This window comes from Cyclopterus lumpus, chromosome 9 (genome assembly GCF_009769545.1).
Source record: "Cyclopterus lumpus isolate fCycLum1 chromosome 9, fCycLum1.pri, whole genome shotgun sequence".
Taxonomy (NCBI): Eukaryota; Metazoa; Chordata; class Actinopteri; order Perciformes; family Cyclopteridae; genus Cyclopterus; species Cyclopterus lumpus.
Window position 1 is genome coordinate 13,776,740 of NC_046974.1, and position 18,118 is coordinate 13,794,857.

The 18,118-nt window shown below is 41.3% G+C and overlaps 3 protein-coding genes across 3 annotated transcripts; 2 read left to right on the forward strand and 1 right to left on the reverse strand.

Annotated features, from left to right (window-relative positions):
* The first annotated feature begins 448 nt into the window (after positions 1 to 448).
* On the forward strand, positions 449 to 4,511 carry LOC117735951 (arrestin domain-containing protein 3-like). The gene is made up of 6 exons (XM_034540883.1): positions 449 to 843; positions 2,415 to 2,475; positions 2,738 to 2,888; positions 3,333 to 3,429; positions 3,512 to 3,768; positions 4,244 to 4,511. The coding sequence occupies exons 1-6, from the start codon at positions 579 to 581 to the stop codon at positions 4,487 to 4,489; spliced, it is 1,077 nt and encodes a 358-aa protein (XP_034396774.1). The 5' UTR covers positions 449 to 578; the 3' UTR covers positions 4,490 to 4,511.
* Positions 4,512 to 6,030: 1,519 nt separating this feature from the next.
* On the forward strand, positions 6,031 to 9,447 carry LOC117735952 (arrestin domain-containing protein 3-like). Its single transcript, XM_034540884.1, has 6 exons — positions 6,031 to 6,317; positions 6,398 to 6,458; positions 6,546 to 6,693; positions 6,793 to 6,889; positions 8,272 to 8,525; positions 9,114 to 9,447. The coding sequence occupies exons 1-6, from the start codon at positions 6,059 to 6,061 to the stop codon at positions 9,369 to 9,371; spliced, it is 1,077 nt and encodes a 358-aa protein (XP_034396775.1). The 5' UTR covers positions 6,031 to 6,058; the 3' UTR covers positions 9,372 to 9,447.
* A 6,358-nt stretch (positions 9,448 to 15,805) lies between these two features.
* LOC117735918 (piggyBac transposable element-derived protein 4-like) lies at positions 15,806 to 17,845 on the reverse strand. The gene has a single exon (XM_034540837.1). It carries the CDS (start codon positions 17,843 to 17,845, stop codon positions 15,806 to 15,808), a length of 2,040 nt encoding a protein of 679 aa, XP_034396728.1.
* Between the last annotated feature and the right edge of the window lie 273 nt (positions 17,846 to 18,118).

Below are 18,118 nucleotides of genomic sequence, written 5' to 3' on the forward strand. Positions count from 1 at the left end.
GGTATTGACAATTATAGCGAAAGCCTCAGCCCTTTTATTCCATTACAACAGTCCAATCTGTAGTTATGGATTTCATGTTGTGAAAGGTTTTTCTAATAATTTGTCCATGCCCATTGATATGAATATAGTCAGCAATCCTCTTCAAATAAATGCTGTGATCACGTCTTCATACTATCTTCTGTACAAGCAAAACAAGTGTAACCTAAATATGAAAACAATATATATATATATATATATATATATCTACTCAAAAAGATTGCCATACATTTAAGTTTGGTTCAAACCCTCCAGGGTATTTTCACAGAAGTGTTTACACTATAGAGGTAGTCACGTGACGTGCCTTTTACAGTTACGCAGACAACAACGACGTGCTCCAGTGGCCTAACTGAAATATATTCAACAAGGAAATCCTCCACGGTGTTGTTTGTACTACTGTAAGTCATTTGATGGTCATGTGATCAGGTCCCTCCTCTGGACTGGAATATGACACACCCATCGCAGAAGAAGTTGGTCTTAATGTACTCCAGCTGGCACTTCCTGTCTTTTTACATCAGGGGGGAGTTCCGTGTAGAGGACGCATGATGCCGAGCACCGTAAAGAGCCTCAAAGTGACCTATAACCCCGTGAATGAGGAAAACACGTTTACCAGTGGGGACTGCGTGTCCGGCGAGGTCACGCTGGAGTTGGCCAAAGAGTGCTCAATAGACGCCCTGTCGGTCAAGTTTAAAGGGAAGGCGCACGTTTTGTGGAGCGAGAGGTATGGAGAAACTACTGTTGTTTACCACGCCAAGGACAAGTACTTCAGCATCAAACATTTCTTCATTCAAGACAAAGATCTCAAAGGTGAGTGCAGAGTTGCACACATAATTTGCACACACAATGTACAGTCCATTGTTATACTCGCTTCGGATTATAAAATGCGAACACAATATGATCATATTGTCAAATCAGTCAGTAGACAATACATTATATAATGTTGATAATTGGTTAGTTGTTCAAATGATGTAACTGTATGTGTTCAAAAATATGTCTTCTCAGTTGTGAGGGTTTTCTTTTAGTTGTTTAATGCAGTGGTTCAGTGGTCATGCCCCACTTTGGAGGAAGAAAAATGTTCATGCAAAATGGTCTATGCTGACTTTTTATTGAAATAACTTGTTGTAACTCCTCCATCTGTGCTTTTTATAATAATGGTAATGGTATGTTATGATAACAATAACGTGCAACCTGTGCAAAACAAAATGTGTGCAGATATGTGTGTCAACTACAAATGTTTTTTTGAACGGAGTTGCAGGCTTGATACGGCCACTCCCAAATCATGCTCAATGTTGACCTCTTGTTTTGAAGGGTAACAACAGAAAACCCGATCTCACGGAGATTGTTTTTTGGCAAAATGCCAAGAATCAGCAGCTGCCAATAATTTTGGCCGTCGCGCATGCGCAAACGTAACCTGTTAACGGCGTAACGTAAACATTTACAGAAGGCACAGGCATTTCGCCATGTATTTATGAATGGCTTAGTTTTATGTCCGGAATTTCCTTGGGTTTATCATAATTCTGTCATAAAATCTGACTTTTCTATCCAACACATGTTATAACTCGGGTAACGAATGTTTATTGCTGCCAAGTCATTGTTCTGCTTTTCTTTAGGCGATGACGACCACACACGACTGACAAAACACGGAGATGATATATGTAATTATAATCACAGTTCTGTCCAAGCTTGTCCATATATCTTTTGTAGTTTTTATGATATTGAACAAAAGCCTATCCTTGGGCCAATCACCACAAAACTGGCAGGATATTTCCACAAGAATACCTGAAACGCATCTTGAATGTTTCATACAAATCGACCACTAGGTTGCGCCAAACTGAAAAACCCATTTTGTCAAAATGATGTTCACAAGATGTTCCGCCATTATTTATTTTTTGGAAAATACATTATTGACATCTCCTTTTAAACCAGTTATCCGTTTGCTACCATCATTATTGGAATAATATTGTTAAGTAGACCAAAGTCACACAAATTTTTTTGTGTGACTTTGTGCAAAATGTGCAGGATATGTTTCATGATAATGTTAAACCACAATATTCTCAAACCACTCAAATCAGTGGCCCCACCAGTATCAATAGCTATTGGGTGTGAATGGCGTTTGTAGTGGGTTGAGTTCTCGGAAGGCCGCTAAATTGTTATGCAAGTTTATTTACAATTTACTTTGATCCTAGTCACGGAAGAGTATGATTGATCTTTCTTTAGGTGGAATTAATACCGACGAAGGTGATTTTGCTCATCTTTGTAAAGCCCACAACTGCGGCTTTGATTTTGTCAGTTGAGCTGCTTCTTCTGTGAAAACAAAAGGGTCAGAACCTGCAATTGCCGCGTGCAGCTATATTTAACAAGTTATTTTTGATTTTCAGACAACCATGTTGTTTCCGCAGGATGTCATGTTTACCCATTCAGCTTTCAGATACCTTTCCAGTAAGTAATTATTCTTATAGATTTCGTATAGTTGTAAAAAAAAGTAAACAATGAAAATATGGTACTTGCATATAATCTTCTGGAAAAACATCTAAATAAATCAACCTCAGGTATTGTAATAGTAGTTTTATTTGAGGTTTAATTAAATCATTTAGAAAAGTCAAAGGTTGTATTTATGTATTTTAGTCCTACTGTCTTGCATGTGCAATGCATTAAAATATATTCAGTCATGTTCTTCTGGCTTTCTGCTCTTGTGCTTTAGGAATATGCCCTCCTCCTTTAAAGGCTCCGTTGGTAAAATTGTGTACTTGCTGGAAGCCAAGATGAGCAGATCAATGAGGATCCCCACTAAAGAGTCAACAAAGATCAACTTTGTGTCCAAGGAAGTGCAGACCATTGACCCTGAGCTGATGGTATGTGCTTCTTCATTCCTGTCATTCCAAACCGGCATGTGTTGGTGAAAGTAGTTGAATGACTCCAATCCAGCCCTTCTTTAGTACCTGCAAGGAGGTGCAGTTAGCAATGTGCTTAATTCTCCACTGCCTCCAGCTGTTGATATATTTGGTTGATTCTTTGCAGTATGCAAACCCCTACTGCATAAACAAAGCTTTAAAAATGCACACAACATACCCAGTGTTGCTGGTGAACTATCATTCTTCAGCTATGGACTGAAATGTAGATGTTTTTTGTGTCACTGGTAGAGTTGAATTGGCTTAATTAGCACAGCTTTTGTTTGGCTGGCAGTCACTGAAAGTGGACATTTAAGACACCAGCATATACGATATTGGGTTAAGTGTGTTCTGTCTCTCTCTCTCGGTTGTTGTTTAAGTGTATTAATAAATGATGTCCTCTTTCAGAAACCACAGCACGAGTCGAAGGATAAGAAAATGAAATTTCTCAACTCGGGAATGGTAGCCATGGATGTGAAACTTGAAAAATCAGGATTCTTCCAAGGTAACAGCCCATGAAGTGATATTGATACATGTAAGCATCATGCCAAGGATTGTTTTGATTGTTTTTCTGGTATGGTTTGCAGGAGAGGGATTAAAAGTTATGGCCTGCATTCAGAACAACTCGTCTCGCACGATCAAGCCCAAGTTCTGTGTGTACAGAAAGCACAGCTTCTTTGCAAAAGGGAACAGAAAAGTCTGTACTAAAGACCTCCTTAAAGAGGTGGGAGAGCCCATGCCTCCATCTTCCAAGGAAAACTTCACACGGGTCATCCCCATCCCCTCTGATGTGGAGCCCTCCATTCTCAACTGCAGTATCATCAAAGCGGAGTACCGACTCAGGGTAAAGCCAACTTCACTATACAACGTTGTAGATTTCACACTACACGACTGACCGGCTTTAGAGGATAGATATCGAAAATTATACTTTGAAATAAGTTGTTGACCAAATGTTTAACTGGTTTTAAAACATATAATCATTGAATTATATAGCAGCAAGATAGAAAATGAAAAGGGACATTGGATGTTATATCTACCAAGAAGAGTGTCTCTTGCAACTGCGAATCGTTCTCTTTCGACCAAGATTTCTTTTATTGATTTAAAACTATGAGCACATCTCTGGTAAACACAAGGTTTGACGTGGTACTTTTGTGTGATTATTTGTGGAGAAACTCAAGTTTTACAGAGCTAGTCGAATAAATTGAAGAATGTTTCCATGCACACAGGATGTAAATAATCGTGAATGCACAAAATACATAATGATTATTCTGGTGCTCAAACCAAATCCAGCTATGTGACATTAATCATATTTTCTACAGGTCTACCTCAATATCAAATATGCCTCAGACCCAGAGATAAAATTTTCTATAGTTATCCTGCCGGCCCCTGAGGTTCCTGCTGTGCTGGCCCCACCACCTGCTGCTTCTGGCTTTGGATCGGAACCATTTGGGCGCACAGACCCGGCAGCCTGGGGCATCGTACCACCAGCACAACCACCAGCAGCATCCGTACCTTTGGATTCCCCACCTCCCTATGGAGCATATGGAATGTACCCTCTGCTGTAGGATTCTGGCTATAAATATCAGTGACGGGAGTATGAAAATAGAGTATGTTACTTTATTCATTCATTAGCGTTGCATTTTGTTATGATATATGCACTGCTCTTACAACATTCAAAAGGACCATTATGTATAATCTTGTGCTAGAGGGCCTTTGTTTCTTTAAACGGAAATATATCTTTCAAAACGTTGTGGTCTGAGGGAACCCGTTTGGTAGAACCCGCCACTATCCGCTGCAATGAAGTGTAGCTTCATTTATCTCTATACAGGGGTGAGTTATTTATTGGACAATAGTGGAACAATATTGATAGTGGAGTTGCACCAATACTAATAGCAGATATTGATCTTATACTGACTTAAAAAGCTGGATTGGGTATTGCATACCATTTATTTAATAAATACGAAAATACCTGTTCAGCAAATATTTAAACCATACTTGAGTCTGGCCCCAAGCTACAAAGAGGAAATGTTGACCCTCAGCTGGGGCAGGTGAGGTTATTCTGGCTACAGCTGACTGTGCTCACTCATGCCATCACGGCACCTCTGCTGTGGTACACACCTGAGGAGAGCTTGAGTAAAAATAAAAATCATAAACCATAGTCCTTGGTCTTCACACATCATAGGCAGTGAATATATTATTGATTTAATATTGCCATGCAGCACATCAGAAGGAGATGTTCATAATGGGTGAACAGCCATTTGCTTTCCACAAGTTAACTAATGTGATTATTAAGCAATACATGAATGTAACAAAGCTTCTACTTGTGTTTACAATTACTTTAGAAAAAAGTCCTTTAAGGGAATCACTTTCTTTTCCTTTTTAAAGCCCTGTCAGTGTCACTGGAACTCATGCTGCCACCCAAATACAATAACACAACTGGGAGTTTATTTGTGGTGCCAAATATTGAAAATTACATCCTAAAAAAAATATTACACTTGCATCCTCCCGAAATGTCTGAGATAACACGGCTTGAGTAATTTGTATTAACGTGCGCAAAAAAAAAATGGATCCAAATGACTGTTGAGGTTTATGGATTATGATCAACCACAACATAGTTTGTGTGAGTATAGTGACGGACACTGACTGAAAAGCTGGTGAAACTACTTTCTTTTAGTCATGTATTCAATTTCCATTGATCCACTGTGAACAGTCCAGGTCATTCAACTGTAATTTCCTTTGGACTCAAAACCCACTATGTCAAATAGCAAGTGTATGTACAGTAATGGGAATTAGTTTGTCAATGGAAAAATACAGGTGTCACTCTCCACCCACTCAGGTGGTTATCAAAAAAGCATGCTCATTCTCAACAGCTGAGTGGTTGATTGCTCTGACTATCACAGTACAGTTGCAATGTAATTGGTCCATTGTTTATTATTTTGTATAAACTGGTGAGTTTCCAGTAAATGGGTGTGCGTGTGTCTCTCACCTGAGGACACAGCAGAGAAAAACCGGTTTAACAAGATGTGCTTGCCTGAGATCAGATATAAACTGCGTGGAACAGCTGCTCGGGGTTTACAAGCCTCGTCTTTCTGTTTGGAGATTTAGATTTTCCGCTGCGTATTTCTTTGAGGGAAATGACAATTAACAACTTCGCAATTGAATATGATGCCATAAACAGCGAAAACACCTTCACAAATGGAGATACCGTGAATGGGAGAATAATCGTAGAGGCTTCTAAGGAAACCAGAATCCAATCGCTTGTTTTTATAGCAATAGGAGAAGCTCGGGTCAGATGGAGTGAACATTACGGACAATATCATACTGTAGTGTACTGGGCCAATGAGAAATATTACGATGTCAAACAACATATCTTGAGAGAGGCAAGACAAGACGGTAAAGTGTAAATTTAATACAACTAAGTATTTTAAACAATGATTAATTAGTAAGAGCTTATAATGCATATTATGTTACAGGCAGCGAGTTCATTGGTAAAGGAAGACATGCATTTCCTTTCGCCTTCAAGATTCCTGAAAGGTGCAAGTTCTTTACTTCATCTTCTTTTAAGCAGATGTTTTACTTCTTTTTCATGTCATTTACATGTTCTATATGTGCACTTCACAGGAAAATGCCATCATCTTTCAAAGCCTGCAAAGGCAAAATTGTTCATAAATTGAAGGCAGAGCTTAAACAATCAATGAAGCTGAAAAAAAAGGCAAAAACCCACTTTACATTTGTGTCCAAAGCAGACATGGATATTCCCAGACTCATGGTAAGAAACGTCTTCTTCTAAACTGCAACCATTTAATGATAACTATTGTCCAAGCAGAAGAGATTGTTCTGATCTGAGGCAGGGGGTCTGTTGTCATAGAATCCTCAGCATGGGCGTAAGGATAAATCTGTCAAAGTCTTCGGCTCTGGAAACATTTCAATGGATGTTCACACCAAGCGGATGGGATACAAGCAAGGTAATAATTAATCCCTCAGATTCACAAGCCTTTCCTTGTTCAGTAACACGACACACCTCCCATGATTATTTTTTAAAAGCAGGTATGTGTTAATTGAAAGAATGTTTTCCGTTACCTATGTACATGCTTCATCAAGGAACCATGAGTTACAGGAACTGTCAGGAACTGAGTCACATGTCAAACTGTTTGCTTGGCCATGAGAGCCTGATTCATTGAGACTTGGGCTGAATGTAAACTATGATCAGAAGAGCACATTGCATCTTCAGCCATTCTTCCTCCAACTGCTCAAATCTTTTTTTCTAGAGAGACAGTTAGATGACCAACCAGCATGCAACAAGTTACACATCCGTATATACAGACGGTCAATACAGGTTCAACAAGTTGTCTCGGTGGTGCAAGTGGTGCCGTTTAACTACAGGTACATTCAGCCATGGGAAGAGGGAAGTTGTATCAGCGCCAGTGTTTAGTCTCCAGAAACAACCAATTAGGCAGAAAGAGAATCTTGTTAAGCGACATCACAGAGACATTATGTTTATGTTCTTAATGATTGTTTTTAACTTGTATTCTAACAGGTTTTATCAGATACAAGAAGATTGTATTGGATTTTAGTTTATATTTACTATATTTAGCCTGACTGATATTTCATTTAAAATACAATGGTGTAATGGTGAAACTATTTGAAATGTCTGTACTAACAGTTATTGTTACTAATTGGCGACATACACATTGATACGTTCAATAAGCTAATATTGGCTGATATATTTGGCCCAACGTTTTTTTTCTCCATATAGCGCTAATATTTGCAAGGATGTATGGTTAACCTTTGAAGGGTTTATATATTAATGCTCATCTTGGATCATGGTAGATAGTAATGTATAAAACTGGTCATTTAAATTCAGCAACTGCTTGCCACGCCAAGCAACTCACTTCCACCGAACAAATTAATATGAATAGATGACTATTCACATAATGTGCATATAACTTTACTATTGCCATACTTAATGGCTGTTTTATAAAATAAATAGCTCTAAGCTGCCAAGGGGCATTGTTCAGCCCGACAACTTGATATAATCACAACATGCAATGGCCTGGAGTGAGCTTTTGCTTAAATATCCTGTCGGACTAATAGTAGTTTCACAATGAATGCTCTTCATTGGTTGATTTTTTGCAATCACTGGCCAGCCTGGTGTTTAATTACTCTTTAATGTTTAATAATGTCTTCAGTAACAGCATAGCACATGTTTCTGTTTGGTTGGCATGTGGTCAACCTGTTGTCTATCATAGAGAAACACACTACATGGGCATACATACACATTATCCTAATGCTATCAAATACTGATTGGGACTACAAATTGACCAGCTTTCTTTTCTCTATTTTACAGGCGAGGCTCTCCAAGTCACAGTGGAAGTCAGCAACCACTCAACCCGTTCAGTGAAGCCCAAATTCATACTGTATGAGAAGACGAGTTTCTTTGCCCAGGGCCAAAGGAGAGTTTCCACAAATAATATCCTTAAGCAGAAGATTGAGTCTATTGCATCTGGGAAAGAGACTGTGACCAAGGTGATCACCATCCCCAGGGAACTACCTCCCTCCATCTTGAACTGCTCCATCCTCAAGCATGAGTACAGGCTGAAGGTAAACTTCCTTATATTGTCAGAAGCTGGAAGGTAATCCTGCATTTCCTCTTTCTGAGCCATTCAGCCATTCCCTTCATATATTGATTACTGCTTTGTTAGAATAGCCACTGATGGGAAGCTTGTGGGATTTTCCACATTTCGGTTTTCATTGTTTAATATGTCTTATTTGTACTTTTAGGTAGTGAATGAGGTTTAATTTTTCAGTTACAGGTGATATAAAAATAAAGTGAGAGAGTGATATTATCAACAAATGTTTTCTAGGGAATGGCTTAGCACTTATGCCATGATAGGAAATATACCAAATTACAAATTTTTCTTCACTGACTATTTTTAAAATGACCAAGAAAATACTAAAAGTAACTTGTAAAAAGGACCTAATGAATTCCACAAACACCAGACAGAGGAACATATAGTAAACAAAACAAAACAAAACAAACAATACAAAGGAATATTTTAAGAAACAAAAGAAAGACCCGATGACTAAACCATATAACACAAAGGAGTCCATAATGCACACAGTACGCAATACCGTACGATCTTCTGGTGATATAAAAAAACAATATAACATCAGCAATGTTTTTCACAGATCCATCTAAATCTCAAATATGCTGCGAATCCAGAGATCAAGCTCCCTATAGTCATCCTACCTTCCTCTGAGGTCCCCGCTATACAACAACCACCTGCTGCTGCTGCTGCTTTTGGATTTGAAGCGTTTGGGGACCAGGACCAAGGACCCTGGAGCATGAAGCCTCAACCACAACCAGCACCCCAAGCTGAGGATCCCCCGCCTCCCTATGGAGCACATGCAATGTACCCTCCTAGCAACTATTCAAGTGCACTGTAAATACGTCACAGATATGGCCGTGCATTCATTTAACATTGGTAGATGCAAGATGGAATAAAGCTGATTCTGATTCTGACTGTTCCTCTTTCTTTTTCTCAAAATCTGGCATCTATTACCCACGATGCAACTCAAGTGCACACAGTGCAGTTGATTGGAGATTACGTTGCGTTTTACTATGCTCATGTTTGTTTGTAATATTTGCAGCTGTGTAACTTAAGATGCTTTAAATAAAATGGGTTTCTTATTTTGTGATAACGCGGCTGATTCTAACAATAGTGATCATATATATTTTTATTATCAATTTCTAGTCATACTGGTGCCAACAATTGATTTAATTTTTTTAATTAGGAATTTTCCTTTTTAGAATGTCACTATTATGTGTATAGTAAATACATTTTCATCAGCCGTTGAACATACTTAATGTTGACTAAACTTATAGTAACAATGTTCATGTTACATTGTACATAAATATGTATTGGAGATGTTTCCTAAAATTATACATTACATACTTTTCTCGAATAGTTAGTTGCTACTATATTTTCTTAACCTTTTTAAAAAAAAAAATTATTTGGTGGCTGTATATTCACACCTGCATTTGGCCAGTAAAAAGACCTAAACTTTATCTTACGTTTCAACTCACAATTTTATTGATATCCGTCTGTATAAACCCACAGAGAAATTGAAATGTGTTAACTAACTTTAATTGTATGACTACTTTCTCTATATATGTCAATATGTTGCACAAATTCTATTTTAAAAGGGAAGATTGAGCCTGCAACATCTCGCAGCAAACAAAGTGTGACAATGCAGATTGCCACCAATGGAAAACAACTGCCCTCCATCTTGAACTGCTCCATCATCAAGCTGTGGCAAGTTTAAGGCACACAGCATTCTCTTACATCAGTAGAAAGGTCGAGGAACGTGTATTGACTTTCAATCTGGTGCCACCAGGCCACACTTTTAGCAGATGCAATTTCTTTTTACTTTGACACCAAGTTGTTCTAGATGTTTCTTTGGTCCAATCTCTCAATTTATTTGACCTAATTTAGCCTGCAAGCCTGCCGGCTAGAGTTACCTGTGTGAAAGTTGACACCTGCAGCCCATGATCACATGGTGTGACACAGATACAGCTCGTGGAGAGGTCCACTGCTCCGGTACATGAGTCCACCTTGCCTGATCCTTGCTCATCGACGAGAGGCCCCATTTCAATACCATCGGTAAATGTTTAGGAATTATTTAGCACAAAAGGAGGATCGTCCAGTTTTCACTTACTTAAGGTTATTAGATGTCGACTCATCATGACTGTAAAGCATCTCTCGGTGGATTACAACAAGGTGAATGAACAAGGCACCTTCTCTCCCGGTGACACCCTCTCTGGCAGGGTGACAGTGCTGACCAGCGGGGGAACCAAAGTGCAGTGTTTTTTGGTCAAAGCCAAAGGAAAAGCTAAAGTAACATGGCACAAACAAGAAGGACAAGCCACAAGGACGCACAGGGACAGGAGGAAATACTTTTATTTTGAGCATATTATTATTCAGGATAAAAACAAAGGAGATGGTTAGTATTGTCACACTGCAGTGCCAAAAAAAACGAGCATAAAGCTTTTGAATTCAATGATTTTTGTATATGTCTAATCAAATTAATGAATGCGCCTTTAACAAAAAAATATTTCTTTTCATAAGGTTCAGAAATCATCCGCTCTGGGAGAAATATGTATCCATTTACTTTTGTGATTCCAAATACGTGAGTGTGGAATATCTATTTATAATGCTATTTATAATATACACATGTACCTACTAAATAAAATAATCTTTATTATGTATTGGGAATGTTTTCTTTCAGAGATATGCCTTCATCTTATGAGGGGAAATGGGGAAAAATAACATATAGTTTGCAAGCGCAGCTGACTCAGTCGATCTGGCTTGTCCACAAAACCAAGACGGAGTTCCCCTTTCTGACCAAGTCTGAGTTCCCTTTTGCCTCCAAATCAGAAATGATAATCATCGGAATAAAGGTATGGAATAGATTTGCCTCTGTACTTGAATCCGGTTTTCTTTTCCCACATATGTATTCAGGTTTATAATTACACTATGTTATAATATTCATCCATGGAGCTAATGTCAGCTCAAACTGGTATTTAAAGATTTGTCTTCTTGACGGCATACTTTTCTATTTGGCAGGAGCAACAATATGCAACCAGGATTTCATTTTCTGGCTCTGCAAAGGTTGTTATGAATGTTACCTCCGTGTCACTGGGAGTAAAGCAAGGTAAACAGATTTCACTAAGAATATATATTTTTCTCTGAGTGGTCTTAACGAAAAAACCTTAATGTTGTTATGTTCTTCCTAAATACAAACAGGTGAAGCAATGGGGGTCTCTGTGGAGGTACTCAATGACTCTGCACGTGCAGTAACACCCACATTCTACCTGTGTGAAAAGCAGACCTTTGCTGCTCAGTCAAAGAGGATCGTACACACAAATGAAACTCTCTTTGGGACAGGTGACCCCATTGCAGCTGAGACCAGCCAGTCCATCACCAAAGTTCTGAGTATCCCTCCACAACTCCACCCAACCTTCTTCAACTGCTGCATGATGAAGCTCGAGTACAGACTCAAGGTATTAATGCGCCAATACTGTGCCATGCATGATGACAACAACATAACCACATTGGCTGTATGACGGGGGGGAGACGGAGAGAAAGAGGGAGGAGGGGCTAAAGGGGACAGCCCTCATGGCTTGCCTGCACACTAATGATGGTTGAACAAAGTGTCGTATTACAGCCCGACCTGTTTGGTCCTGTTCACAACCTGCTCTCAGGGAACCAGAGCGAAGCAGTCGTACTGCCCAATGATAAGTGGATAAAGTGCAGAACAGTAATGTAAGTTTTGTTTCTCTGGTTGCAGGTCCGTCTTAATGTCCCAGGAGACTCAGAGATCCAACTTCCTCTGGTCATTCTGCTTGGCTTGTCAAAACCACACCAACAACAACCAAAGCGATCCATTCCTGGTTAAAACTTATTCAATAGATGAAGAGCCAGTTGTATGCATGTTTAATGACAAGTAGCAACAGGACTCAACATACCAACACAGAATAAGTGTTTATTGTGCTTTTAATTAAGTTCAAACTACCTCACGTGCCTTATAACTCACTGTAGGCTCTCTTGTCCACTAGATGGAGATGTGTGTCATCTGTGAGTGTGAGTGTTCGGACTTAGAACCAAATACTCTGATCCTTTACTTAAGTAAGTAAAAGTTCCAATATCACAATGTAGAAATACTCTATTACGGGCACACCTGTGAATTACATTTTACCACCTTTGACATTATAAGATGAATACATCTATGCATATGACATTGCACACTTGTAGCTGGTTGAGGTGGAACTAGTTTTATACTTTATACACAGTAAAGTAGTGACGTTTAATGGGTAGGAAAGAAGAAATTAAGTTCTTAACTACAAAATCTGTACAACTACCTAAGAATTATACTTATGCGTACTTTAAATTAAAGTAGATTTACTTAGTTACTCTCTACTGCACTGGAGTATAGCCAATGTGAAAAGCTGTATTTTGATGTTAGGGGAAGAAGTCCTTTAATAAGATAAACGAATAAAAAGAAAGACAGACTTCTTCTGTGTGAGATACTAATGAATTTGAATGAATTTGAATAATTTCCAGTTAAGAAGTCATTTGTCATCCCAATCGTGAGTGGTGGGAATAAACATTCATACATCTCAGCACAGAGACAAACAATGACTCAGTAAGGGAGAATTAGATGTTGGGGGTTTCTCACGCTCATCTTCGTCCATGGACTCATTTAGCAACAGAGGAAAGTATTGAACAAAGGCACATTCACAATTCTATCGGTACATGTGTTACCAAAGCAGCAGTTCTTAAGTGAAACCAGACCCATGTTCCTGACGGAGACTCAGAGATCTTTCCCTGCCCAGGAGGGGAAGCATGTTGAGAGCTGAGGATTTTATGGTTGGGATCCATCCTGGAAACATTAGATATAGCTATTGTGACACCACATAGCCCACAGCACACCCACCAACCCAGAGAGAGAGAACAGTGTTTGGTTCTGACGCACAAATAAGTCTTCACGATTTCAGCCCACAAAACAGAGATTACTCACAACATTAATAATACAACAGCACAAGAGTGACCAACAAACAGGTTTCAAATCTTGCTGTTCAGGTGGACATGTACTCTGCACCGCTGTTCATATTTCAACTCACATTTACTGCAATTGACTTGTCACTTGAGCCGGTTACCAAATGTATTAATATTTGAGTGGAAACACATACAATGTCATTCAAATCGTATGTCAAACAGCTTTTATGTATCACTTATTGTAAGTATCTGTAATAACTTTATAGTATAATGACCATGTGGGTGAGGAGGACTGACTGACAGCTATTGAAATAATTCTGCAACTATTGGACAAATGGAAAATACAGGGTCTAAAAGCTGTTTGATTGAACAGCACATGATTTGGTTTTAAGTAGCACAGTATGCAGTGCAGATAATGCAAACACAAATTATGCCTCCTACACCTGTATGAAGATATCTGCAAAGCAGCAGGGTGGCTCTTAAATTAAATAGAATAGTGACTTTTAGTGTGATTCGGTGTGATGCAGAACATATGAGACAGATTCCTCGAATGCCTGAATCCTACACCTGCATGAAGACATCTCCAGAGCAGCAGTTTCATGTCATTCTGTTCATTCTTTGGCAGCAGGAATGGTGTCGGCTGTGCTGTAGCAGAGCCTGCCTGGTAACCAGTCTGGCTCTGTGTAGTGTGCAGGCTGTCAGCCAGCCAGCCAGCTCCCTCCCTCCCTACACACACACACACACTCACTCACACACTCTCACACACACACACACACACACAGACACACACACACACACACACACACACACACACACACACACACACACACACACACACCATGCTTGGTTTTGGAGAAGGGGTAGGGAGGTGTGGCCTTTGGCACCTCCCACCTCCGTAGCCAGAGCTAGCACCATGACAACCGTGCGGGCCTGCTGGCGACTCCCTGTCTTCATCGGCCACGGTTGCCATGGTAACTCCCCAAAGGGGCTCCCGCAGATCAGCGGGATGGCCGTCCAGTTGACTAACCCTCTCCCAGCTGGAGAACGGCTGAGAGAGCCAGCAAGAGAACGGAGTGAAGGGGAAGGGAGGGTATGCGTGTAGTGTGTGTGTGTGTGTGTGTGTGTGTAAATGTGTAGGATGGCACAGCAGAGCCTGAGGAGTAGGGAGAGAGAGGGGGAGAGAGAGAGAGAGAGAGAGAGAGAGAGAGACGGCTAGTCAAACCTGCTGAAGCGCCTATCTCTGCTTGCATACAGCCTAATAACAGTGGGCAGAAAAGCTTTGATGAAAATACACATCATGTTTAACACTAGTCACAAATATTTCTTCATTCAATTAATTCTTAATTACTTCTCTTTTGGGATAGCATGGGCAGCTTTCAACAAACACCCTCCTTTATCCTTTAACTAATTGTGTACATGCTGATTTAGGTGACTCAAATGCTCACCGTTTTGTCTTTCTCTAACCACTTAAACCACATAAAGATTCTTCTACCAAAGAGTGGGTTTTCTCTCATCTTTCTTCCATTTTTAATCAAGTCAGTGACAAGTATCACATTTTGAGTTTGGACCCAGTAGAGCAGGGCCACAGATGGCTCTGTGCAAGTAGTGCGGTTGGAGAAAGAGATGGCATTACAAGGTCCGTTTGCTGGAGAGTGCTGAGGGGCTTTTTCTACTCTCTAATTGCTCCAAGCTGTGTCCCCTTGAAGGCCCAGAGACACACAGATTTCCGTGTGTGAAGGACCAGGAGCCACTAAAACTGAGCCTCATTCAAACCAGTGTAAATTAATTTTAAGCTCAGATTTTATTATATTAACATTATTGTCCCCATTTTATATTAACTATGGTGATGTTATCCATGCTTCAATACCACACACACAAAATAACTGGTGATTCAGTGAAGTACATCATGATGAATATTTTATTTTGGAAAAGGAGAGAGATAAACTTCCCGTAGTAAACATTTTCTGATCTATTGTAAGTGCAGAAAAGTTTGATTTCTTCTTTTTCATATAAAATCCTTCTCATTATTTTAAACGTATAAAAAAGTGACACAAGGCAATTCTGTCAGCGTTACAGAAGGCAAGTTGCCAAAACATTCTATACTAATTCAAATAATCTACAGTTTCTCAGTTTTTTTTTTTCTCTATTATACGTGCAATAATACTTCTATCCTAAAACTAGTTCTACATAAAGTCTGTGACTATATTGTGCACTTGTAGTGGTAACCTTTGGAATTACAAATAGTTTTACTGTTTAAAAAAAATCCTGTGACACAAGTTGTTCGATTACGGAAAGGATATAAAAACAAAAAGCAGTTTAATGTTATTTATGAAACTCAGAGAAGCACCCTCCCCTGCATAGGTGGACGTTGCATATCTTGCAGCCGAATACACTTTCATGACGCAGTCCCTTGTTGGTGCAGTTCCTGCAGCGGCGAGAGCGCTCTGACATGCGCTCCAGGCGGTGTCCGTACTCTATGGGGGAATCTGCGTGTCTCTTGCGTGCTGCCCGCTCCATGCCCCTTGCCCCCTGGTAGTCTCCAATCAGCTGCTGCGCCAGGCGCACCCGGAAGTGGCGCTGAGTGAACTGCTTGCCGTTGAAGCCAGCCGGTGGCGTGCCCCCTCGGCTTTCCCTCAGGATGATGTAGGCGTTGACGATGCACAGATTGACATAGAACCACAGGAAATAGCGCCACCACTTCTTACATGGCCTGCCAACCTGGTAGCACTCTCTCAGCTGGTCACAAAGGTCAACGCCCTTCATGTTCTCCTGGTACAACAGCAAGGGCAGAGGTCGAGGTACACCGAAGGACAAACCTGAGCAGTTCATGCTTTCACTCTCACCCTCTCCGTCTGTCTCCAGCTGCTGCCGACCCGGACTGATGCCCACGATCCCAGGAGCAGAGTTAGTGGAGAGGCAGTTGACCACCTTGACATCCTGTGTCACCGTGGCAACCAGGTTGCCACGTTGACACTGGTAGAACTCACCCTGTGACAGCTTTCCGACGTTACGGGGACGCAGGACCTCTGGGTAACCTTTGCGCCCAGGCTGGGTGGGCCCGCAGGCGTACAGTCCGTCCCTCAGCAGCCGCTGGAGGAGGGGCACTGAGGTGAAGAAGCTGTCCATGAAGAGATGGTGGTACTGACGCTCCAGGCCGCGCACAAGGGAGGTCACTACCCTGTGGCCCAGGGAGGCCGCTGCCTCGTCTTCACTGGGCTTGCCTATGTACATCTTGGCCCGATGGCAGTAGCCGGTGCGCGAGTCACACAGCATCCACACTGTGAGCCCTTTGCTCAGGGGCTTGGAGGGCATGTACTGGGTGGGGGAGAAACGTCCCTTCATGACAATGGCACACTTGTCTATGGTCAAACAGCGATTGGGCGTGTATGCATCCCACATGGTGTTCTCCACCACATCAAGGAGAGGCCTGAGCTTGAAGAGGGCATCATACCCACGCTCTCCACGCACCGGCTCAGTTTCACGGTCACACAGCTGGAGATACTGGGTGAGCTTTTCAAAGCGCCTGGCAGTCATTGTTTTTTTAAAGCCTGCATTGCCTATGAAAATGTCACTGGCCCAGTACATGCCAGTGTCCGGAAGCTGATTGATGCCCATAAGAATGTTCAAACCTACATAAGCTTTCATCTCTCTGATATCAGTGGGGTGCCAGTGGGGGTCGGATTTTCCACTCCTCCTTTGCCGATAGAGGGCGTATTTGTTTGTTTGTTCTACCATGTGTTCAAAAAGAGAATCTGGGAAGAGTATCCGGAAATAGTCACGGGTGTCAGCATCGTCCCCCAGCGAGTGCTGAGGGCCGCTGACCGCAGAGAATGGTTCGATTGAAATTACCTGATCAGGTTCACCCCAGAAGTCGGCAGAAGTGCAGTCCGAGTCCGAGTCCTCTTCAAAGCTGAAAAAACTCCTGCGCTCCTCCTCCTCAAAATCGGAGAAATCAATATCCGAATCGTTTGAGTTGGTATCAGAGCAGTTAGTGGAGGTAGAATAATAACAGTCCTCTGCGTACTCCTCCTCGTCGTGCTGGATCCCATTACTACCAGTGACCAAAATTATGTTGCAGCCTCCTCCTGCGACGAAGCTGGCCGCGTCTGCAGTCTCCGCCGCCGCGGCTGCTGCTGCTGTGCTCGTGAATCCATTCTCCCCCTCGCCGCCGTCCTCCTCCTCCCGCACTTCGTCTTCGTCTTCCTCGTCCGAGTCTGGCTTTCTGTAAGGAATTTCAAACCACTTCACATCGGCCGAAAGATTAAGCGGAGAGTCCTGGCTGTCGCACACCGTGCTACTTTCTGTGTCGGCGCTAGTTTCCAAAATAGTAAAAAGCTCTCTCCCTTTTCTTGCCGTCGCCATGTCGGGGTATTAAAGTGCCCCTGCATGAGTCTTTTTATGTATATTTTTTCAACATGGAAAAATAATCGCACGAACCGGTCATCCGAAATGAACCGATGTGCACTTAACGGAAGCCTCTTCTCAAAAACTTGCTGGTCGTGGACCTATGCGGCGTTTATAAGCTTGATTCTCATTGTTTCCGCTCCTGGGTTTTCTGGGCTTTGTAGCGCAGTGTGGCCGCAGACGTCAGAAGCTGCATGCATGTCCTGCTTTGTAGGGCGTTTTGCGACTGCA